Source organism: Bos indicus, chromosome 23 (assembly GCF_029378745.1).
Source record: "Bos indicus isolate NIAB-ARS_2022 breed Sahiwal x Tharparkar chromosome 23, NIAB-ARS_B.indTharparkar_mat_pri_1.0, whole genome shotgun sequence".
Classification (NCBI taxonomy): domain Eukaryota; kingdom Metazoa; phylum Chordata; class Mammalia; order Artiodactyla; family Bovidae; genus Bos; species Bos indicus.
The window spans coordinates 27,062,971-27,087,620 of NC_091782.1; the positions used below are offsets into that span (position 1 = coordinate 27,062,971).

Consider the following 24,650-nt stretch of genomic DNA (forward strand, 5'->3'; position numbering starts at 1 on the left):
ATTGTGGTAAAATACACACAAAATTCATCATTTTAGTCATTTTAGAGTGTCTAATTCTTGTTGTTTTTACTAAAAGGGAACCAAAAACCATAAACAGTTTTTAGGGCTTTATTCAGACTCTGATTTTACAGTTTCTTGAAGAGAGACATCTCAATGGCAGAATGCAAAATGGGAAAGATGCTATTACTAAGATGAGAAAGATATGTAATTGCTGAAATGATGTCTCAAATCTGAATTCAATTAAGATTAGGAAGGAATATAATCAAAGTGTATTTAATTTTCCTATCCATTAAAGTTTTAAGGAAAAGAATAAAGTGTCCAAGACATCGGTATTTTTCCCATTCACAATACGTGCAACCATCATTAGTATTCAGTTCCAGAATATTTTCATCCAAAAGGAAACTCCATCACCATTAAGCAGTCATACCCATTTGCCCCTCCCTCCAGCCTGTAGTCCACCTTGTTTCTATAAATTTGCCTGTACTGGATATTTCATATAATTGGAGTCATAAAATACTTTGCATAGACTTTTGGTGTGTCTGTAATTTTTTTTTTTTTTTTTTTTTTACTTAGTATGGTGTTTTTAAAGTTCATCCACGTTGTCAAATATTCCAGTACTTCATTCCCACCTTTTTTTCATTAAAAGATTTTATTTTTTAAGAGTTTTTTTTCCAGGTTTACAGCAAAATTGAGTGGAAAATCCAGAGTATTCCCATATCCCTCCCCTCTCACCCTTTAGTTTCCTCTATTATCAACAATTTGCATTGGTGTGGTGCATATGTTACAACATATGAACCGAAATTGATACAGTACTTTCAACTAAAGTCTAGGGTTTGCTTATGTGTCATACACACACACACACGCACACACACACTCACACACACACACATAGGCTTTCCCGGTAGCTCAGAGGTAAAAGAATCTGCCTACAATGTAGGAGCCGCAGAGGATGAGGGTTCAGTCCCTGGGTGGGGAAGATCCCCTGGAGGAGGGCATGGCAACCTACTCTAGTGTTCTTGCCTGGAGAATCCCATGGACACAGGAGCCTGGTGGGCTACAGTCCATAGGGTCTCAGAGTCAGATACAACTGAAGTGACTTAGCGCACAGACACACACACAAATATGTGTGTGTGTGTGTGTGTGTGTGTGTGTGTGACAACAGTAAAATATCCCAAACTGAACCCATTGTCCTTCCTGTTCCATGCCACACTTTCAATATCATTGTACTCGTTCTGTTGCTCCCCCCACATATCTTCATCCAGCACAACCATTTGACTATGCCTATTAATATATTCCCCACCTTTCCTTTGCCTCTGTCTTGCTTGTTATTCAAGCCCTTCGTTTTTTGTAAGTAAAGTTAATATTCTGGGCTCTGAGTTTATTCTTCTTAGATTCAAATACTGACTGCCACTTAGTGGCTGTGTGTTAGGGAAATTTTGCTGTGGAGATGTACCTTCCAAGAGAGACTGTTAAAGGGACTTGCCACTTAAAGATCTACTGTAAGGGCAGAAAAATTTAAGGGGTCTAAGTTGATCTCTTCTACTGTCAGAAAGAGAAGGTTCATTTGATAGGAGAAGCTTGTATTTTGTATTCTTAAAGAAGTAGACTTTGTAATAAATAGCTGGAGAAGGCTTAGGTTCATTAAAGGTAAAGGGAAAACCCTCAAAAGTAGGAAGAACTGTGTCAGAAAGAAACAAAAAAGCCAGTATTAACAATAACTTTTTCTTCATGAAGGCTGAAGATGTTTCTTCATTCCTTTGACAATTTTTTTTTCTCTGAAAATAATAAATTGCAACATTCATTTCTTTTTTATTCACATACAATTCTGAACTTGCTGATCAGTAAGAACTTGTTTAAAGGAGGGGAGAGGGACTCTTCCTTCCCAGAAGGCTTGGTCTCCTGTTGAAATTGTTTTACAGCTGTTTATCAATCTTCTCCACACCTTGGCAAAGTCCAACTTTGGGAGCTGATGGACACTAAAGCCTAAAGAAAGGACAAGCTGAGCCAATACCTATAAAAGATTTGAGTAGATTTCTGTATCTCCAACAGTAATATTCAACTGGTACCCTCCCCTTTAAACATCACTTCCAACTCCTTGGCTTCCCAGATGGCTCAGTGGTCAAGAATCTGCCTGCCAATGCAGAAGATGCAGGAGATGTCAGTTTGATACCTGGGTCAGAAAGATCCCCTAGAGAAGGGAATGGCAACCCACTCCAGTATTCTTGCCTGTGAAATTCCATGGCAAAGAAGTCTGGTTGCCTGCAGTCCCTGTGGTCACAAAAGAGCTGGACATGACTTAACAACTAAAGAGCAACAACAACCCTCCTCCATATTTGATAACAAAAATAGTGACAACAGAGATTTTCACTTTAAATGTAGCTTTAAACATCTTTACTTCAAAACACAATAAGTATTAGAACTTAAGAAAGGCCCATATGTTTGCTTGGAGTTTCCTTGTAACAAATCATTGCTGCCCACATCAAGTACTTCCCCAAAGATAACACTAGAGGAAATTCCCCCAGACATTTTAGCTGTCCATTTCTCTTTCTCCCTCTATCTCTCTTTGAAAGGGGGTAGTTTATACCTAATGAGAATGACCTACTCTTCAAGAAGGACAGCTTTCTTGGACAACATACCTGTAAGAAGCCTGAGCAGAGGCAGCGGAGGTGCTGACATTCACTTCTTATAACAGAGAGTTAGCTTCTTGGGGGACACTACTGCTTAAATGAGTTAGAGAGGTCTTTGGAGAAGAGTCAGGACAATGCTCAGGGTGATCTGAAGTTGAGCAGATGGTTAAAGATGCACCAGTACCCCGAAGGCTAAAATAAGGAAAAAGCGTCCCACAGAAGGTGACGCCAGTAAAAGAATAGATGTGGGACCCATCGGCCATGTTATAAAAGGACAGGTTCCCAACTTCCCAGTCCAGGAAAACTCCTATCCTGCGGGGCTGCTGCCTAAGTGATGGAGAGTTTTTCTGGGAGTTGGGAAATATGACTTTTCCTTCCTCGTGTACCAAAACCCAAAAATTCTTATCTGGACTTTCTACAAACCAGCCCTCTCTCTTCGCTGTCTCTGAGCAAATGCCCAGAGCATATCGAGTTGTAGATCCAGCTTCTGTCCTCGTATTTACTTCTACCTCCCAGTATTGTCTCTCCGTGTCCCTCTGGGTGAAGGACTTATCTCCCAGAACACTGAAGATGGCTTCAGAAACTGCTTGATCTTCATGTGTTGAGGCATCACCATTCTGGGAAACATTATTTTTTAAAGAAATGTGTTGCTTGTTCTCAGATAAGACGAGGTTGGGGTGAGCTGTTTTCGGATCCAGAGTGAAAGCCACTGCAGGTATGGAGGGGAAAATAAAGGTCATTCCACAGTGGAGACTGGTTGGCTTTAGGAAAGATGCAAATTACGGGAAAGGGAGGATGGATAAAAACGAGAAAAATGGAAGATTAGGTAAAACAACATATGTTCTCTCCTATGTTCATTCACAGGAGACATGTGATGTGTAGCTCATAGAAGGCCAGGAATGAATGGGACCTTGGGTAACCATGTGTTCCAGACAGGCTGAGAATGCTTAACCAAGAAGTCTGTCTCATCTGAAAATCCCCAGGGTCATGTATTTCAAGCTGGGGCTTCTCTAACCTCCTGCTAATGCCAGTTGCTTTACTGCTTGCTCTTAATAATTAAGACATGTCTTATTTCCAATCACAATGTACTCACCTTCATTTAAGTTTCTTTGGGGTCAATTTTCTGTGAGATTAGGTAATAACTGAGCCATCTATAGTACTTATCTTACACTCTTATTATACTTTAAATGGTTGAAATCCCAGGCTCTGTGGTCAGAAAGATCTGAATTTTATAATTACTCTGCTTTTAGTATTGGCGATCTTGAAGTTACTTTGCTTCTCTCGGCCCCACTTTAATCTCATGAAGGTGTACATAATTATGACGCCTCAGCACAGAACTACTGTGAGAAGACAATGAGATAATATGCAGAGAACTTAGTACTATATTTTGTCCACTTGGTAAATTTTAGCTTCTGATGGTTATAGTAACACTATAGTAATAGTATTAATAGTGTAATTCTAGTAGTAAGGAGTCTGCTTCTGGTCAAACCAAACATCTTCAATAATTAAAATTTTTCTCATAAGAATGTATATGGGAATGATTAGAATATATTTTAATTTTTGGAGGATTAAATTAACTAGGCAATGTTTGTGGATACAGGGATATTCAGAGTGAATAGCAAGCAGTAGAAGTAGAGAGTTGTGATTTTGGGAAGATTCTAAGATGGTCAGGGCCCATTTTCCACTTGCACTGAGATGCAACAAGCCCTTCTCTGTCTCAGACGGAGTACACAGCAGGCTTCCTTCTGATTGAACTGCTCTCTTTGACATGAATAGATCAATAGCAGCACTTAAGTCTCAGAATAAATATAAATTCCTCAAGGGAATTCCTTGAATCCACCATTTTTTCTCATGGCAATCTCTTATTCCTTCATAATGCATCACAGTTTGTACGTGCACTTTCCCATAAAGTCAGAGACCAAATCCACTTTATTTACTAGGCACTAAATGAATAGTTGTATAATTTAATGCTGAATGAGTGAATAATGTCAGAATGGTAAGAAATCTGGTAACATTTCTGTGTTAGATTGAAGTGAGAGCCATGAAATGAATAACCAGTTAAGTATTGTTGGGAGTTTATACAAATACTTTCTCAATTGTATAGAAGAGGTTAAGTGAGACAAATAATAGTAAAGTAACTCACCTGCTTTGAACTGTTCCTTCCTCCAGTCTAAAAAGGAAAAACAAAATTCAGATGGAAGAATATGCCAAGTTCATGTCCTCTGAACTAGTGAGAAGCTTCTCCCTTTATCCCCTTGTGTCTTTTTGGACTCCTAGATTCAGAATAAAATCTCCCGAGGATAGCTCCTACCTGAAAAATGCTCTGAAAATGCCTCACGAAGTACCTGAAGTACCCGAAGTACCTGAAGCCCCAAGACAATATCAGTTACTCACCAGCATATAACTCAGCTTTTCTCCAGTCTGAAATAAAACAAAGGCATTAGAGTCTCCCATTTACAGCAATGTCACTTCAGAAAGTGAAAATCTGAGGGTTTACCATAGTACAGTATATTGTGTTCATGATCTCAATGACAATTCTGATGTACTTATCTTCTTTTACATCTCCAGTTTTATTTCTCACATTTTTCACATTCTACATCTATGATAAAATATGCAGGTTCATTGTTTTTTTAGTTGGGGAGAAAGAAAAGGTAGGCTTAAGTTTTGAGAATATATTGGAAAGCCTAAAATTTTGTGTGCTGCCTTGATACTCTTGAGCTTTACAGGGTTCCAAATGCCTAACTGTGAATTCTCCTGCTCTAGCTCAGATGGTAAAGAATCTGCCTACAGTGCAGGAAACCCAGGTTTGATTCCTGGATCAGAAAGATCCTCTGGAGAAGGAAATGGCAACCAACTCCAGCATTCTTGCCTGGGAAATCCCGTGGACAGAGGAGCATGGCTGGCTACAGTCCATGGGATCACAGAGTCAGACACAACTTAGCGACTAAACAAGAAATGACAACCTGCTCTCAGTAGACAGGTCCTCTAGCCATCAGGAAAGTCTCCCCTCTCAGCTAATTTCCCTGTTGGCCAAAACAGCTGAACCCCACCTGATCTTCAACCTAATGAATTTTACCTCACTGTCAGCCTGCACAATTAATCAAACAAGCCAATTACATACTTCCACAGAAACAGGATCACCTCATCCTCTTGTTACTACAAAACCTGCCTCCCACAGACCTTGCTCTACTCGTTCCGCTCTCAACTGTGACCTCCAGGTGCTCCGGCATGGCACATGGTGTCTTTCTCTCCCAGGATGCGAATATATATGTGAGGATATACATGCTTAAAAACCTGCTGTTATTTGTCCGGTGTTGGATATCATGTGGTTGACCATTTTATACTGTTTAGGGAAGCAGGTCCCTCTCTCACTAACAAGGTAAATAGAAGGCAACCAGAAGAAAAGGGCCGACGAGAGGGTTTCCCCAACTGTAACAACAGTATAACTCACCTTGCTGATATAACTCTTTCCTTCTGGCTGAAAAGGAATAATAGTCTGTGAGATGCCAGACATACAGCATACAGTAAGGACTCTATCTCCTACTTTAGAGCAATGAAGATGGAAAACTTACCAAGCTCTCTCTTAAGTGATTCTAAAAAGGAAAAAAAAATGGGTTTAACAGAAAACATTTTTTAGACTATGTTATTAAGCCCAGATTCTAAATGCTACTTCCAGGTATCTAGAACAAAAAAAATCCTTTGAGAATTATCATTATGACCATTAAAAAAAATAAGCTCTATCTATGCCTATACCAGTGATCTTTCCTTCTCCAATGGACTCAATTATAATATTTTTTTCCTCAGGAAGTTCTTGAGCTCCATGTTTTGTTGGAGGTCTTGGGGCTCTGACTCATTCTTACACATATCTCTGCATTCCCCAAAGATGCCATCCACATGCACAGCCATGCTAACAAATATATAAAGTCACACATCCCCACCAAGTCTGATGCCCAGTTTTACCTTTAGATTTACTTTCTTCCTCCTTTTCTTCCTCGACTTTTGATAGCTTCTTATTTCCCCGTCGTTCTTTCCAGGCCAAATATACAATAGCACCAGCTGAAATCCCAAGTATCACCAAAGTCACAGCAAATGCTGCCTTCCAAGGAGAGGGCCTAGGGAAGAAGGATTCTGACACAGGATCCCCAAAACCTGGTTAAAAACATACACCAAGCAAGCCTATCCCATCCCATTTTCTAAATATCGCTTCCTTGTGTGTGTGAGTGTGTTTAGACACTCAGTCATGTCTGACTCTTTGCAACCCTATGGTCTGGAGCCCCGAGGCTCCTCTGTCCATGGGATTTCTCAGGCAAGAATACTAGAGTGGGTTGCCATTTCCTCCCTCCAGGGAATCTTCCCAATCCAGGGATCAAACACACATCTCCCGTGTCTCTGATTTGCAGGTGATTTTTTACCCACTGAACCATCAGGGAAGCCCATATCCCTTCCTTACTCCTCTTCTATCTCCCAAATGAGCAGCACGGACCTGGGATAAAAATGGTTTCCGCTTGCTCTTGTCCAAAGAAGGGGTTCTTCATGGAACAGGACATTTGTGTCGTTGAGCTGTCTCTCACAATGAGGGATGCCTCAATCTGAAACAAGCCATCATCATCTTGTGTCTCGTCCTCAGAGACAGATGGGATCTTCTTTCCCTTCACATCTTCCCATTGTACTTCAGGCTGGGGAAACCATCCCTTGCCTGTGCACTTCAACCTTATTCCTCCATCTTCTGGACCCACCAAGAAAACACGAGGACCAGAACCTATACCTGGAGAGGAGAGTCATTCATCTGAGACTTGGAGAGTTTTTGTCCAGATGTCCCTCATATTTCACAGCTACACCAGTGGAGAAAGATGGACAAAGCACTATAGTTCTCAGTGGATGGAAGGGGGTTCTTTTCTTTTCCCATGAGATCAATGGTTATCTGAAGCTTAAAAGGTAAAAGAGCATTGAAGCTGATTCTGGGACTTATACCAATGTCTGTCATATCTCCTCTATACAAGCATATCTGCAATTGGCCATAGAAGGATAATAGGGAAGGAGCAGAGTAAAATCTGTTGATGTTAAATTCTTTCAGAAAAAGATTACTGTATGTATATCACATGTCTATTTCATCTGCTGCTTAAATTGAGACTTCTCATAGTCACTTCCTTAAATAATTTCCTTTCCTTTCTTTCTTCCTCTGAGTAAGGCTTACCTAAAAGATGAAGTTAACAAGGTAAAGTGAGTCCATGAAAGAGTCAAGATGTTTTAACTTTTCCATTCTCAGTCCTTTCTTTTCTTTCCACTCCTCCTCCTCTTCTTCAATTCTGCATGGGCAGGGTCTACTAGTAGGTTCACATAACCAACACCCGTGTTAAAATATAACACTACCAGAATACTAGATGAATCCACCATGTCTTTGATAATGATGACTGTTCTGACTTCTAAGACTATGTATTATTTTTCTTTATAAAACTTGATATCATAAAATATGGCTCCACCATGGCTGGCTCAGTCCTATTCAACAAACTGCTTCTAAAAGATTGGACCTGTCTTCATACCCAGAAGTCAATAAACTAACAGGAAAGGTACTGAAAAATGCTGTCATTTGCATGAGGTTACTTCTGTAACTATGAAAGCTTTGACCTCTTACTGGGCGGATATTAAAGTGAGATCCCAGTAACACGGCTCAGGAGAGTTTGTCACCCTTTCCTTCAAGACCTAATGGATTAGACTTTTCCACTAAAGTTATACACAAAGAAGAGGATAAAATGCGTGTATAGATAGTTTGACAAGTAGTATTAAATGAGAGTATTAATTTAAGGTAAACCTAACATATTCAAAGAATGAGAAAAACTTTACAACCAGAAAAACACTATGTTTGTCTTGGCAGAGAATATAAAGCTTTAGAGATGGAAATACCAAAGAAATAGACAGATAAATCATTATAACCCGATAGAAAATTTAGACTTACACTAGTTACCCATAAGAAGTTTATGGGAAGCAATGTACTGTACATCTGGATGGAGATTTCCTACACTGTTCACTATTGGTATGGAGATAAGTGAATAGATACATTACAAAAAATTATTTTGAACTTATCATGAAATTTTATATCAAAAATATCTTTCTACAGATGCGAGATCTAAATGTAAAAGCAAAAAAAAAAAAAACAGAAAAGAGAGAAATGAACTACTACAACTACATTCAATGAGCTAGATAGGAAGATCTCAAACATAATGGTTAACAAAAAACAAAACAACCACAACAAAGCAGACATAAAAGAGTCCATGTATATGAAATTAAAAAAACAAGCACGACGAAGCAGCCTCTCAATCTACTCTGTCAAACCCTCATTTCCTCCAAACAGTGCTAGCGGGACTGGACCACTAACATTTCCAGTTAAGCCTCTGTCCCTCACAGTAGCCAGCTGGGATTCTCATCTCTGGGAGTAATGGTACATTTTGCTAATCACGGTGATTTACCTCAAAATATGTGAGGAGAGACATAGAGGGAAGTAAATGATATATTTTTATGATAGATATTTATGGAAATCATTTATTTTTAAAGTACATCTTAATAAATGCATAAATAGATTAAGATGACTTGAGGTTTAAATTCAGTGCCTAGGATGTTGACACCTCCAAGGATACCTACTTGTTGCCTTTTGTTCACCATCCTCCTCCCCTAATCACATACAGAACACTTACATTTCCCTTACAGTGATCTGTATTTTCTGATAATTACTCACCTATCACCTTTAGCTCCAAAACGGCTTCTTCGAAATCAGTTCCTTTTTTAAAAAAGCACTTGTACATTCCATTGTCTGAGACCCGGAGGCTGTGGATTCTCACAGCTACTCTTCCCTCGGTGATGTAGTCTTTCACCAACTCGGCTCTCCCTTTGAAATCTACTAGTTGTTCTCCCACCTGCTCCATTCCATTCTGATACACAAAGACAGCCTCTGAGAACTGATTGCGAAACCACCGGATCTCCATATTCTCCACATTCATGGCTGGGTACACACGGCAGGGCAGCACTGTGTCTGCACCCAGCATGGCCACGATGGGTTCTGAGGGGCCAGTCACTGAAAAGGAATCTGTGGAATGGAGTCACAAGTGAAAAGAATATTGCAATACCCTGCCTGTGCCTTTTAGAGCACAGCATCATCACAGGTCCCAGAGACCCATGGGCATTCTCTCTCTCATTAACACAGCAATAATTTGTCACACATATTCAGGCTGAAGATGGCAGTGAACAAGACAAGGAAGATTTCCACCCTTGTGGAGCTCACAGTCAACAGAGCGATTGTGTATTAAACAGATTATTTTTAAATTGCAATGGTAGTAATGGAGGAAGGTGAAGGAGTGCTGGAAAATCATGAAGCTAGAGTTTTGGCAGATCTTGGGCATCAGAAATGCATTCCTCCAGAAATTGAGATCCAAATGAATTAGAAGGCAACAGAAAAGAAATTCTACCTGGTCCTAATCTCTAAAATAATAGTGATTTATCTGCCCTTATGTATGGGCAAATGCATTATTGTATCAAAGTAAAAGATTTGGAATTAACCTAGGTCTATAGAAGACACAGCAGAGTGGTCTAATGATTCTACTCAGAGGGTAAGAGAATCCAGGTATATAAAATATTCTCACCTGAGCCCCTCATGGACATCTGGAAAAGCAGGATCAGAAAGAGGTCTCTTAGCAGAGAGAAGACCGGGGAGCACACCATCTTCTCCAGAGTAGAGAACAGTATAACATTGAGGGGGTCCTGAAAATAGCTGGAGTAAAGATAAAAATGGGACCCACGAGGTAAAAAAGATTACAGCTAAGTGGTTCACAGGACTTCTAAGAAATGGCCTCCTGAAACCCTAGTGTCTCTCTCAGGGACCATCAGGGAAGCCTTTGACGTTCACAAAAGAGGGCCTTTTGTTTCCCCTTTTCCCAGAAAACAGTCTTTACTTCAACTGCCATGCTCTGATGTGATAAATCTGACCACAGTCTCTCTAAACCCCTCTGAAGAAGAATCAGAGGGGTTTAGAGAGATGGAAAGACAGAGAAAAAGCAGTGAGCAACCACTGAGAGAGATGGCTTGAGCATAAACATTGCTCTGGCCTCGACAGATTTTCTCACCATACATTCCTATATGATGAAAGAGCAGATACAACTTGGCTTGTCCCCTGTCTACCCCCAGGGTCTTTGACCAGATTCTCTCACTTCCCTCCCTCTCGCCCATCACCAAGAAAATGTACTACTCACACAGACTGTTCACGTCTTCTAAGTTCTTCTTAGGGGGATGAAGGCATCCTGGAAGTTCTCACTGACGCTGCCACAGGCACCAGGAATCCATGCTCTTTGTCGTCCCTCCAGGCGCCCCTCTGTGGGCTGCCTGCAGGTGTGTCCTGTGATACTTGCTCCAAGATGCCAGGGGAAGACCAGACGTTAGAAACCTTGGGGTCCTGAAGGAAGCCTTAGGTTTTTTTTTTAAAAGGTTTCAGAGAACTAGAAGAAAGATGGCCCCTGCTCGGGAAATTCTCAGCAGTGCGGTTCTCCTCTATCTTGCCAACGTATTCAAAACTGAAAGCCAAATAAGATAAGAAAAGAGAACTTTGACCTTGCATGAATAATAAATCCATCTAATAATTGCACACTTCCAAGGAAAGGGTCAAAATCCAGAGATTTCTTTTTCTCTGAGAGTGTATTTATCCAGGCTGCTGCAAGTCGCTTCAGTCGTGTCTGACTCTGTGTGACCCCATAGACGGCAGCCCATCAGGCTCCCCTGTCTCTGGGATTCTCCAGGCAAGAACACTGGAGTGGGTTGCCATTTCCTTCTCCGATGCATGAAAGTGAAAAGTGAAAGTGAAGTCATTCAGTCATGTCCGACTCTTAGCGACCCCAGGGACTGCAGCCTACCAGGCTCCTCCATCCATGGGATTTTCCAGGCAAGAGTACTGGAGTGGGGTGCCATTGCCTTCAAAACATAAATATTAGAACTTGACTGGCTGAGTTAAAATCTTGGTAAGGTCACATACAAGCTCATGGTTTTGATCAAGTTACATAAGCTTTCTGTGTGCCTCAGTTTTCTCATCTGAAAATGGGTTTAATAATAGTACCTACCCTAAGCTGTCATGAGGATTACATGAATTAATATATGTAAACCACTTAGAAGAGGATCAGTAACTTTTACGTTCTGCTGTGTGGCTACATAATTGATTTGTGTTTTGAAGATCCTTCAAATCCTACAAGTTTTAGAATAATTGCCTTTCTTGCCTAGAATGACAGACATTCTGAGTTAGAGTCTGAAAAAAATTTAAAAACTCTAAATTACATTTTTGATATTCTGGATATAAGATTGAACATCTCTGTATGGATTGTAAGAGATATAGTAACATGAAATAAACAAGTATAAACCAGACATGGGGCTTCCCTGATAGCTCAGCTGGTAAAGAATCTGCCTGCAATGCAGGGGACCTGGGTTCAACCCCTGGGTTGGGAAGAGCCCCTGGAGAAGAGAAAGGCTACCCACTCCATTATTCTGGTTTGAAGAATTTCGTGGACTCTCTAGTCCATATGTTCACAAAGAGTCAGACACCACTGAGCGAATTTCCCTTTCCCTTTCACAAACCACACATAGCCTAACAAAGTTTTAAATATGGCAATATTAATTTTAAAATAAAAATAAAGTTCAGAGAGAAATCATTCGGAGAAATGAGATGACCCCTTCAAATAGTGACATTCATCATGAGCACATAACTTCCAAGGACTGCATGGTGCTAACAGCCTACAGCAGAATTAAAAAATGCAAAATCAGTTTGGAACTCAAAATAGTTTATAACCATAATTAATCAGAAATGAACAAAACCATTCCAGAACATATAAATGAAGTTAGAGAGGTTTTACATACTATAACAACTATGCCACATAAAATCTTTTACTTTTTGACTTGGTGAGATTTAATAATTTCTTTCAGTTTTTAATGAATAGAAATCCATTAGTAGAACGACCCAGTATGACACTCACCTAACTCCGTCTTCCACTGTGCTTAGAGTGCCAAGCCGCCCCCAGATCTATCTATAAAATTAATACCAAACTATCTGCTTCTCCCAAGTATTCTCTTTGAAACTTGCTTAAGTATCTAATCTCACTAGAGATTTGGATTTGCATTTCCTAAATAGGCAGGGGTTTGACATGAGTATGAATAATGCTATCATACTTTTGGAACACAATTAAAATGTATAAAGGCACTGCTGCAGGAAAACCATGCAGTCATCATGGAGGCAAATACTCTATTGGAAGAAAGTATCAGAAAAAGGAGATTAAGTCACCCCATGATTCCTCCACTTCTACGTGACTAATGTCAGGACATGCATGCGTGCTCAGTCTTGAAGTCGTGTCCAACTTTTGTGACCCTGTGGACTGTAGCCCCCAGGCTCTTCTGTCCGTGGGATTTTCCAGGCAAGAACATTGGAGTGGGTTGCCATTCCTCCTCCAGGGGACTTTCCCCACCCAAGGATCAAATCCAACTCTCCTGAGTCTCTTGCATCGGCAGGAGGATACTTTACCACTGAGCCACCTAGGAAGCCCATACTGCCAGAACACATTTGCTAAATCTCCTATCTTTCACTTTACTCCAAGTCAGATAACAAAGAGTGGGAGTAAACAACTACGGGATGTCGCCCAGCAGTATTTGTGCCTTTTCCCCGCTCCAAGCCCTTGTGTTCAACCTGCAACCTTCACTTCTCTTATATAAGAGAAGTTTTATGAGAAAAAAGAAGCAACTTCTGATTCCTTGCTTGTCCAGAATTTTCTTTTACACTTAATGCTAGTTTTGTTGTTTAGAAAATTCTAGTTTCTACTCAGGAAAGTGATGAAATAAAATTTATATTTTAAAGCAGGACAAGGAAATTTAAGCACAAAATTCTCTATTTGTCTGTTTGGGTCTCTTTCCTCCCCCTGTAATATGTACTGTGCTTCTGCATTGTACATTAACAAGACCTCCTCAAAGGTGAGAATGCTGGCTTGACTATATGATAATTTTTTTCCTTTCTTCTAATACTAGCAATGTAACTTCTTAAAAGAACAGCATTCTTTCCTGACTCTGTAAGGAATCGTGGAGACTTGCTACTTGCTTTGTACATGCTTACCTGGACTAGCTCTGGTGAACTTTCATGTAAGATGTCAGTATGTCATTTTGATGACAATCTTTTGTCTTAAAAATGTGTACGGTGGTGCCTCCAATTAAAATAAATAAATTTATATTAAAAAAAAAGCACATGGGGGAAAAAAATGTGTACGGTGTACTTTCAACTTCTAACAGGTGGGAGAGTTCTCAGAGCTTCTGAATCTGTCTCTGAATTATAATCCTCAGTTGACTTGAATGAAATTCTCCCTTTGTTTTTTTCACTTGATTGTTAATTGAATTTCTGTTGACAAAAATGAAGACTCCATTCAACTGTTTTCTAGTAATTACTATTGAATGACATGTATGATGGAATCTGATTTTTTTTTCTTTTGTACATAACAAATTTTTCTGCACCCTGGAACTTTGAGGTTTTGTGTTTTGTTTAGTTGTTTGTTTGTAACTCTAAAACATTACAAGAATTCGTGTATAAATGACTCTTCTCTAGTAGTCAGCTTTTTGTGAAGTAACCTTCCTTCTGATTCTTGCCCCTTATCTTTTCATCTTGGAAAACATTCTGGGTGAATGCTGAAGTTCTGGGTGGATTTGCTCAACCTAAATTTCCTAATTTTTAAATCTTTTTGATTTAAAGTACCACGTAATAACTCCCTTTTTCTAACCCAATATTTTGATCTTCAGCAGTGTCTACGGGGTCACACAGAGTCAGACAAGACTGAAGCGACTTAGCAGCAGCAGCAGCAGCAGTGTCTACTCAGAGCTGACACCTCCATTTGTTTTCTATTTAAAGACAATTTTTCATTCCCAAGAATGCTGATTGTTTCTCTAATACTTTATCTCCTATGAATGAATCTTCCTAATATGCTTCATATTTGCATTAAAGATTTTTATATACACACATTATTCTTTAGCTTTTTAAGTTAGAGAAACCTGAAAATTAGAAAGAACCAAAATTATAGACAGAAACACCTTTATTTGCTCCACTCAGAAATACATATATCTGAGTGGAAATATTATTATTTTGCTATGATTTTTCTATTTTTTGCAAACAAGCAAGATCATACTGTTCACACTGTTTTAAAAACTTCTCTTTAAAATTAATAATGCCTTGTAGCTCTTTCCCTCTCTCTCCCTTTTCACCTTTCTCTCTTAAACACACAAATGCTGGTATGTATTCAATGTAATTCCCTCTAAATATTCTTCACAGATTAATTGGCTCAAACAATTCTCTATAATTGGGAAAAATGCCTAAATATGTATGTGAATTTTTAAAATTTACTTTTTTCTAACTGTTGGAAATGTATATTAGTCTATCTACATTTTGAGATAGAATATATACACAAAGACGTATCATACATTTCAGAGTAAACAAAAGAGGCAAATAATATTTTCAGATAGTTCCTTTTCTCCTTTAGTTTTCCCTTCCCGTTCTTTAGTGTTTCAGACCTAAACCATAAGGTAGGTATCAGACCCCAAATAAGACAGGATAGTTTTATGGAGGAGTGCTGCTTAGAGTGGCGTGAAAGAATTTGAGTGGAAGGAGATGGGCCTGTATGAGGAAGGGAGACAGCCCCAAAGGAAATTCAGAATATATGGTCCTATATTCAAACAGTGTAATAATATGTGGCAAGAAAAAATTTTAAATGCACTGATACACACAATGTGGTTGAACCTCAAAAAAACATTTTGTTTAGCCAAAAAACCAAGCACAAAAGGGTGTATACTGTATGACTCCGTTTTGGTGAAGTTTCTAAGAGTAGGTAAGATTAAGCTATCACAATTTACATCAGAATACTGTTTTTTATTTTCCCCTTTGGAAAGGATTGATGGACAGTGGACATGAGGAAAATTTCAACAGACAAAAATGTTCCATTGTTCAATGAAGTGGTAGTTACATGAGTGTAAGCATTTGTGAAACCTCATTGAAATGCATGTTCTAAAGCCATGCATTCCATTGTAGGCAAATTATATCTCAGTACATTTGATTTCTTAAAAAAGGCAAATGTACTTATCTCCAGAGAATATTTATTTAGGATTTTGGTATTCATTTGTCCAGAATTACATATTAATATTTATTCAATTGCCTCTTTTGTCCCTGATTATCTGTAAATCTTGTGTGACATGAAAAGAACATAAATTATGCTTGGAAAGACTGTGAACTGGGAAGAAAACTCTGTGTGAGCATTTTGTATCTGGCACTCTATTACTGTGTTTTTACATCTATTCTATGTTGGGGAACCCTAAGGTTTTTTTGGAAACAGAGCCCTAATATTTTCAGAGCACAGAGTCCTCCATTCCTGATGTCTTATTGTCCCCCATGCAGTTCTGCACATGGCTTCCAATGTCAGCTATGGTGTGGTAGGAGGAAGTGTGCTGCTATTGGGTTTATCCTCTCAATCATCTAAATTTGTGAATCAAGAATTTGGATGACCAACTCACTTGGATATTATACAGGAAGATGATTCTTTCTCCCCAGCTAATGCAATTTCTGTCCTTTGCAGGTGGGAGCAGGGAGCCATAATGAACACTGTCGATCAAAGCAACTTTAGAGTTTCTATCATTCTATGGCTCAGCCCAGTCCAAAGTCCTCTGGGATGAACTATTACTTCCACTTTCAAAGTTAGTAGCAGTGCTGGAGGCAGGCTGAGACTTTCTCATTAAACCCATTCCAGAAGAGGCATTCAAATACCCATTCTTCTTGGCAGCATTATTTGTCCTCCTTACTAAGAATGTTCTCCTAATTGAGGAATGGGTTAGAAACCTGCCGTTTTCATCGCCTGCAGCCACACCCTTGGATGCTGACCACGAGAACAACCAGGTGCACATTGTGTCTGGAGCCAGATCTTGTAGGTGCACTAAGGAGACCCGGAGCTTGGTCCAGAAACCCCCTTGGTTCAACCTGGATGGTGAGAAAAACATGTGGGGATGTGCAGGTGTGTCTGTGGGACATGTGGGTCCTGAGAAAAGAAGGGCTTGAGCTCTGGGCTCATGTGGTGAGAAAACTCCCTTCCCTTTCAGGAATTAAGCTACAAGAGTATTTGTGGTCAAAATAAATTAATATATGAATGAATGAATGAACAAGTGAATGGAGGGGAGAAATAGTTTGACTGAGGAAAGTGGATGAATTTTGAGTCTGACTTCATTTCTCAACGTTGAACTCAAGGTTTTCAATTTCAAGAGAGCCCTGGTGAGGTGGTGAATCCATAGATAAGCAGGCAAGCCCACAGGACACAAGAGAACGGTTTACCGTTTCCTACACCTGCTGGGGAAACGGTTTTCAGAAAAACAAAAGAGGGAAGGAAAAAAAAAAAACAAAACCCCATGGGAACGGTTGGGAGTTGGTGGTGTTTGTCTCAAGGTCTGTAAGGGAAAACAGCCAAAATCCTGTGTATAAAAGTAAGTCTTTGCACATGGGATTTGTTTTCTTTCCTTCTGAGAACTTTCACTCGGATGGCTTCTCACCACCTTCTCAGCATCCTCGGAATGAATGTTTTGTGCTTCCAGCGTGCTCCATGTTCTGCTCTGAAGAAGATGGCAGGTTTTCCTGGCCTCTTTCCTGCTGGTGTTCTCCCCGCTCTCCTTCTCTGGGTGTCCATGTGGGGCTCCCCAGGTCAGTGTTTTCCCTCATACCTTTCATTTGTTGGTTTGTTTTCAGTGGCTCTTCTTATACAGTAGGTCCACCAGTCCCAACTCTGCTCCCTCTCAAAGGCAGTTATATCTGGGAAAATTATGGCTCTGCCTGCTGCCAACAGAAGGCTTGACGAGTCAGGTGAAGGGTGGGAGTGATCTCCTTCACATCAACATCCTTTGAGCAGACCTCATAAAAATCACAGCTATAATATTTATCTAAATCTTTACTGAATGTGAGTGATCTTAGTGATCTGTTTAAATTTGATGTAACTGTTTGTTACAATATACTTTGTAATGTTTACACTGCCACGAAAACCCAAATTTGAAAACAAAGAATTTGGACTCAGGATCCCTGAGCTGGTTATGATCTTGGACAAACCGTTTATTCTTTCTGGGACATGAATCTGTCTTTCATAAAGTAAAAGGGGCCCCTCAAGTTGAAATTTTCAGACTCCAGGTTTGAAGATAACCAGCCATGAGGCCTCAATAATGACATTTTCTGATACTGTCTCTTTAATTGGATATCAAAAAACACAAATAAGAAAAATACATTTGGGTCTCACATTAAGAAATGCAGGTGGGTCTACCATCTCATCTCCTCCCCTACTGCTTCCCCTAATCTGTCTCTGATTTTCATGCAGCGTCTGGGTTTTCTGTGATGGGACCAGCTCAGCCCATCAAGGTCTCACTAGGAGCAGATGCCACTCTGCCCTGCCAGTTGTCCTCCGAGCAGAGTGCAGCCCACATGCAGATCCGGTGGTACCGAACCCAGCTCTCCCCAGCGGTGCTCGTGTACCAGGATGGGCAGGAACAAGACGGGGAGCAAATGCTGGAGTACCGTGGTAGGACAGAGTTGGTGGAAGACTCCATCGGAAGAGGGGCTGTGGCCCTGCTGATCCAACACGTTCGTGCCTCTGATGATGGCCAGTATTGGTGTCATTTTAATGATGGTCACATCTCCCGGGAAGCTGTTGTGGAGCTGCATGTGATAGGTATGTTAACTTAGCATACCTATGTTGAGAACATCTGGATCCCTAGACTGGTATTTCTCAGGATCTTCCATATGTTGCCTTGCAGAATGTCAGCTTCCTAAACTGTACAATGAGGACAGAATCACATGCTCTGCTTTTAAACACCAAAGGAGGCAATCTTCCTGTAGATATTTTGGTATCCAAAAAGATCTCAAAAGTTTATTAATTTGTATTAATTCAGATGGGTACTGGCACCTTCAAATATTTTTTTACCCAGTCAGAAGACAACTTGTAGAATTAAACTCACTTTTTCTTTGATTGTCCCCATGCTTTTTTCTTCTTGGAATGACCCCAAAGCTCTCTCAGTCCTAGTACAGTGCGAAAGCATTAAGTTGATTTCAGAATCAACTTAATATTGATTTCAGAATCAGAGGTAAGCCTAATGCTGACTGTGAGCAGTTTTGAACTCTGAACTTCAGTTTACTTATCAGCCTGCTGCTGCTGCTGCTGCTGCTGCTGCTGCTGCTAAGTGGCTTCAGTCCTGTCCGACTCTGTGTGACCCCATAGATGGCAGCCCACCAGGCTCCCCCGTCCCTGGGATTCTCCAGGCAAGAACACTGGAGTGGGTTGCCATTTCCTTCTCCAATGCATGAAAGTGAAAAGTGAAAGTGAAGTCGCTCAGTCATGTCCAACTCTTAGCGACCCCATGAACTGCAGCCGATTAGACTCCTCGATCCATGGGATTTTCCAGGCAAGAGTACTGGAGTGGGATGCCATTGCCTTCTTCAACTTATCAGCCTAGTGATGGACAATTAGACCTTCAGCCTGAGGGACTCCTGAGCCCCAAGGGACCACAGGCCTCAGGGACATGTTTTCTTTCCTCAGGCTTGGGCTCTGCCCCTCACGTTCGCATGATGGGGCCTGAGGATCACGGGATCCAAGTTCTGTGCTCCTCAGGTGGCTGGTTCCCCAAACCCAGGGTGCAGTGGAGTGACACGGCGGGAGAGAAGCTACTATCCCTCTCTGAATATCAGACTCAAGATGGAGATGGGCTCTTCCATGTAGAGGCATCTCTTGTGGTCACAGACAGCTCTCTTGGCAATGTGACCTGCTCTATCCAGAACCCTGTCTCTGGCCAGGAGAAAGCGTCAGCCATCTTCCTTCCAGGTCAGTCAGGCACAAACCCCGAGGCAGAGCTGGGTGTCTTCCAGGCAGGGAGGAGTGAAGGGCTAAAGGGAGCCTTGGAGAGAGGGCGGGGCTTCCTCCAGGTTGGTCTCTCACTGTGTCTCCGTTTGCCTGTGTCAGAGCCCTTCTTCCCCAGAACGTCTCCATGGAAGATAGCCCTGGCTGGGACACTCCCTGTGCTGGTGCTTCTCCTCATCGGGATCAGCTACATTGGCTGGAAAGAACATAAAGCCAAAAATGGAGAAGTAGAGAAAAAGAAGAAAGCATCTCATGAAAGAGACAAGGTGGCGAGAGAGAAGGAAGAGGCACATTCATTAAAAAGTAAATCGGGCAGCAAGTCAAATCAGAGGTTCCTGGAAAAGCTGCAGATGCTGTGTGTGCAGGGTAGATGGGGAAATTGTTGAAGAATCCTGAGGAAAACACAGGGTGCCAAGAATTCCACAGAACTGGGAGTTCTATGCAAAGGAGAAAACCACATGGGAAGTTAGGAGATCTGTGGGCAGTGGTCATAAGCCTCCAATCCACACCATGCCCTTTCAAGCCTCTGTACCCCAACCTGTTTCTCTTTGCAGAAATGTCTTCCTTTATTGTCTCTTCCTTTTTATCCTTCAAGAATAAGCTCCAGAAACACCTAAGAAATCGAACTCCCGGGAAGCATGGACTTGCCTTCCTGTGTGACCCCAGTATTCTTCCCACATAACTTTTCTTAGAGCTTGCCGTTTTATATTTGACAAAGATATTCGTTAATCTTTCTCACCTGCTTAATGATGGGCTCCTTAAGAGAAGGTCAAATTGAGTTCACTTAGCTACTCACTGGGCTCAGGAGCAACTAAAACTCAATTTGATGGATTTTCTATCTCTTTCTCTTTCAGGGAAGCTTGAGGAAGATCTCGGTGAGTCTTACCTCTTCTTATGCCCTGTATAGAATTTTTACCCCTTTTCACACCTGTTCTGGGTCTCTCACTGAATGTTGTTTCTTTCAGAACAACGAAAGGCATTATACAATAAAGGTAAGCAACTCAGTCATGTCAATTGATGCCCTGACGTCCAACAAGTTCTCAGTTCCCTATTCTCAGAGAAAAGACTAAAGGATTCATGATGATTAGTGGAAGAGAAATTATGGAAAGGAAGACAAATTTGAGGTTGCAGATTAATGTCTCATCTTGTCTTTCCTGTATTTGTTCTGTTTTAGACTGGAAGAAGGCCCTGATATATCCTGGTATGTAAACCTCTGGTCCTCGTCTTGCCAAATGCCTCTGGTATTCTGAGCATAATAAGCAGAGTGATAAATATAAACACACATACACACACTTGAAAGTTGTGAAATTTTTATTTGGTATCACTCTGTAGTATTTTGTATTTGGAGACTCAAATAACCAATTGTTTTCCAGAGCTGATAATGAAGGAGAAATAACTGCTGACTAGTCAATTCCACTACATGACTGGGGTAGGACACAGCATGAATGTGAATTGTTAGCCCTTCCCCTATGGAGAAGAGAAAGATGGAACTCAGGGTGACTTTGAGGAGATCTGGGAAGAATAAAGAATATATTATGTCAGCATTTTTACTCTGCAAAAAAAGTTTAAAAGATCAGAAAATATATTTTATATTCAGAAAAGTATATTAGCTATGATTTTACTTATTTTACCTATTTGAAATAAAGTAAAATTCAATATATAGGGAGAAGGTTTATGTATGAAAAAGTTGAAAAACAGTTTTTCAAAATATTTTAATATCTTCTGCATAAATATGTTTATCTGGAGGTAGGGGGAATTGGCTATTTTTATACCTTCCACTCCAGTGTTCTTGCCTGGAGAATCCCAGGGATGGCAGAGCCTGGTGGGCTACCATCTATGGGGTCGCACAGAGTCGGACACGACTGAAGCGACTTAGCAGCAGAAGCAGCATACCTTCTGAAATCTGAGTCTACATATTCTGTAGGCTTATAACTCATTTGTTTCTGTTTGTGTGTGTGTGGAATATGGTATTGGATCTCAAAAACACACTAGGGCATTCCTTGAATATATATCTATGCAAGTTTTATATGCCAGGCATGCTAGATGTTGGTGGCACAAGTTATTATCTCTGACCTTGTGGAACTTAAAGTCCACTGGGGGAAGGAAATCAGGAACAGGCAACTACACACAGCCTGATGAGTGCTCTGATAAGAGAAGGTGAGAGGAACTCCTCCCAAGGATTAAAGCTGATTAAGCAGTTTTGTTAAGAGTTTTCTTTTATGAGATACTGAGAAATGTTCCTGTGTTTCTAAAGGAGTGAACAAAGTACTAAGGACAACTTTTGACACTTTTAATTCCAAATCTGTCAATTACAACTGGGAAGTTGTTTTATATTTCTTGACCTCAGTGTCTTTATCTCTTTAAATGAAGAGACTGGAATACATGATCTCTGATGTCCTCCTTGACTCATACATTTATAGATTCCATGTATCTGAGTGCTACACTTCTGATGGGAGGGCAGTTTAGTGAGAAACCACAGAGCTGCTCCAGCCAAGAATTATGGATGGGTCCTTATCTACCTATTGTCTCAAGATTCAGTGAGAAAACCCAATCTTCAAATAAAATCACAAGGCCTGTTATAAGAGAATTGGCCACAGGCATAAGCAGATGCAATTCTTTTTCCCACTAGGAATCTGTCTCTGGAGAAAAATACAAGCTATCCGATTACAATCTGGGTCAAAGTAATAAGGGCTCATTTAAATGCTTTGGTCATAAACTTAAACTCTAAGGAGAACATAGGCCAGAAAAACTGTAAATAGATGGAGGGGTTTAGAGGAGGAATAGAATATAATTAAATTAAAAATATGTTTTATAGTTATCATCATCAATGAGGAGGCCCACAGAGGTCTGGAGAGCACAGTAGAGTGGCATGTAGAGGATCAGACCCTACTCCTGGGGTCTCCAAATGTGGCTTCAGTTGGAGAACAGCCCCAGCTACTGGCTGAATTATGTGATGGTTTCTAATCTGAGAGCACAGAAAGAATACTACTTGTCCTGTAGTTTCTGGACACTACCAGAGTTTGAGGAGTTTTGAGGAGGAAGGGAATGTCACCACGAGAAGGTGATGAGTCAGGAAAGTCATCTTATCTCCTTTTCATCCCCTGGGTATACTTTGGTCTGGTTTCAGTTCATGTTGCTCTTTTTCAGACTGGAGGAAGGAACAGTTTGAACGTGGTAAGTGGTTCTTTATTTATCTTTTTGACCCCCTTCTAACCTGCCCTCTGAGATCTCCTCTGAGACCCTACTTATCCTTCCTAACATCCTCTCCTAGTTGAAGAGACAGGCACTACTGTTCTGGTAAAGAGAAGGAGGACATGAAAAGCATTCAATGTTAGCCTGAACTGACAACTGCTGCTAGGATTAGCTACTCTGGTCGTGCCTCCCCTTTCAAATGCTGACAAAGCTTCCCTGTCTGTGGGGTCCACTTGGTTCTGAAACAGAAATTAACATAGCCCCTCAGCTGAGGAGACCCCACACTAAGTAAAAAGGGCTCAAAATAGCAATTCGGCTGTTCTTTGTAGAGAGGTCAGCTCACAGGGAGCCTGTGACTGAGGAAAATAGGACTAATTTGCAGAGAACATGGCAGGAACACCGTTCTTCAGTAAACATTTCAAGATCCTGCACACACTGGCACTTTGTCAAAACACTGACCATGGCAAAGATAAGACAAGTAGCATAGAATGGGTAGCAAGAATAAGTAGCAAGAGAACACATCAAACCCTCCTCCCGCCCAGCTCCACCTCCCCCAACACACACACCTTCAGAGGAGAGGTGTTCTTTTCACCACTCCTTACACATTTGCTCTGTTTTGTTAAAGTTTCCCCTGTACAACAGTTTTCTGAAATATACAGTCTTGGCTTTATCCTTTCCTTTTTATTTCTTCCAGTTCTTGTGATTGAAAATCATGAAAATGTTCATCAGAACAATTCTGACTTCAGAAAGGAACCTCAGGCAGTATTATGTAAAGAGCAAGGAGGTGGCAACCTTCTCAAACTTGATCAGAAAGGATTCACTAAGGGGAGACATTACTGGGAGGTGGACATTGAGGACACTGATGAATGGACTCTAGGCATTTATGAGGAGCCCACAGAGAAGAGTGAGCTACTCAGTGATCTACAGAAGATGAAGTTCAACGTCTTAGAGAAGAAGGGATGTGAATACAGGGCTCTCACTTGTTCTCGCCAAGGCATTTTCCAAAAAGAGTCTCTCCCGATTGAAAAGTGTCCACTAAAGATTGTGATTTTCTTGGATTATGAGGATAGTGACATTTCTTTCTATAACATGACTGATGAAACCCACATCTTCTCCTTCACCCACGCCAACTTCTCTGGGTCAGTCTATCCTTACTTCAAACTGAAATCCATGGAGTTCTCCCCATCTGCATGATACTGAGTGACTTAGAATAAGAACCTATAAGTTGTGAAGATAGTAGCCCATTTTTTGTAAACCCAAGGATTCCCGTCTTGACGGGTGTCCTCAGGACCACCGATTATGAGGCCTCTTGATTTAAGTCTCCATGAATCTGCATTACCAAAGTTTCCAGCCACATCAAGCAGTGTTTCTCAAATAATTTGCAGAGAAGAATATTTTCCACATCTTGTGGTTGTTGTAAATATTTTTTGCATTATATATTATATATCACAGACATACTTTTCTGAATAAACTACTGGAAATGATGAAGTGAGTACAAAGACATGTGATTGGAAATTTTATTATTAAATATCATATACCTAATATTTTCTATCAATTCACTCCAAATGTTGTAATACTTTATTTCTATATTTGTTTCATGAAGAATTAGTAAGAAACAGTTTACAAATATGCACTGATCTATGGATCACACTTTTGGGGCTTCCCAGGTGGCACTAGTGGTAAAGAATCCATCTGTAATGCAGGATTTTCAGGAGATGTGGGTTTGACCCCTAAGTCAGGAAGACCCCTGGAGGAGGGCATGACAACCCTCTCCAGTATCCTTACCCAGAGAATCCCATGGACAGAGGAGTCTGGCAGGCTACCATCCATGGGGGTCACAAAAAGCTGGCCATGACTGAAGTGACTTATCATACATGCACACATGGATCACACTTTAGTAGCACTGCTTAAA

At 40.7% G+C, this 24,650-nt stretch overlaps 2 protein-coding genes across 2 annotated transcripts; one reads left to right on the forward strand and one right to left on the reverse strand.

Moving 5' to 3' along the window:
* Positions 1-2,361: 2,361 nt before the first annotated feature.
* LOC109553489 (butyrophilin subfamily 3 member A2-like) lies at positions 2,362-10,380 on the reverse strand. The gene is made up of 9 exons (XM_019953527.2): positions 10,259-10,380; positions 9,358-9,705; positions 7,111-7,392; positions 6,588-6,755; positions 6,200-6,220; positions 6,079-6,105; positions 5,022-5,048; positions 4,771-4,797; positions 2,362-3,336 (listed from the first exon to the last, which is right to left on the reverse strand). The coding sequence occupies exons 1-9, from the start codon at positions 10,335-10,337 to the stop codon at positions 2,684-2,686; spliced, it is 1,632 nt and encodes a 543-aa protein (XP_019809086.2). The 5' UTR covers positions 10,338-10,380; the 3' UTR covers positions 2,362-2,683.
* A 6,043-nt stretch (positions 10,381-16,423) lies between these two features.
* Positions 16,424-24,204, forward strand: LOC109576832 (butyrophilin-like protein 1). The gene is made up of 9 exons (XM_070777690.1): positions 16,424-17,352; positions 18,014-18,364; positions 19,229-19,510; positions 19,649-19,849; positions 20,401-20,421; positions 20,512-20,538; positions 20,721-20,747; positions 22,694-22,720; positions 23,433-24,204. Exons 1-9 carry the CDS (start codon positions 17,193-17,195, stop codon positions 23,930-23,932), a joined length of 1,596 nt encoding a protein of 531 aa, XP_070633791.1. The 5' UTR covers positions 16,424-17,192; the 3' UTR covers positions 23,933-24,204.
* The last annotated feature ends 446 nt before the right edge of the window (positions 24,205-24,650 follow it).

Excerpts from the sequence above, each read along its gene's own strand:
- LOC109553489 (XM_019953527.2), bottom strand. The coding sequence starts at position 10,337 with ATGGTGTGCTCCCCGGTCTTCTCTCTGCTAAGAGACCTCTTTCTGATC. Across the intron at positions 6,106-6,199 it reads ATCACTTAAGAGAGAGCTTG|CCAGAAGGAAAGAGTTATAT; the intron begins GTAAGTTTTCCA and ends ATTCCTTTTCAG. Across the intron at positions 3,337-4,770 it reads GAAGGAACAGTTCAAAGCAG|TGGCTTTCACTCTGGATCCG; the intron begins GTGAGTTACTTT and ends CCATACCTGCAG.
- LOC109576832 (XM_070777690.1), top strand. The coding sequence starts at position 17,193 with ATGGCTTCTCACCACCTTCTCAGCATCCTCGGAATGAATGTTTTGTGC. Across the intron at positions 17,353-18,013 it reads GTCCATGTGGGGCTCCCCAG|CGTCTGGGTTTTCTGTGATG; the intron begins GTCAGTGTTTTC and ends ATTTTCATGCAG. Across the intron at positions 20,539-20,720 it reads AAAGGCATTATACAATAAAG|ACTGGAAGAAGGCCCTGATA; the intron begins GTAAGCAACTCA and ends GTTCTGTTTTAG.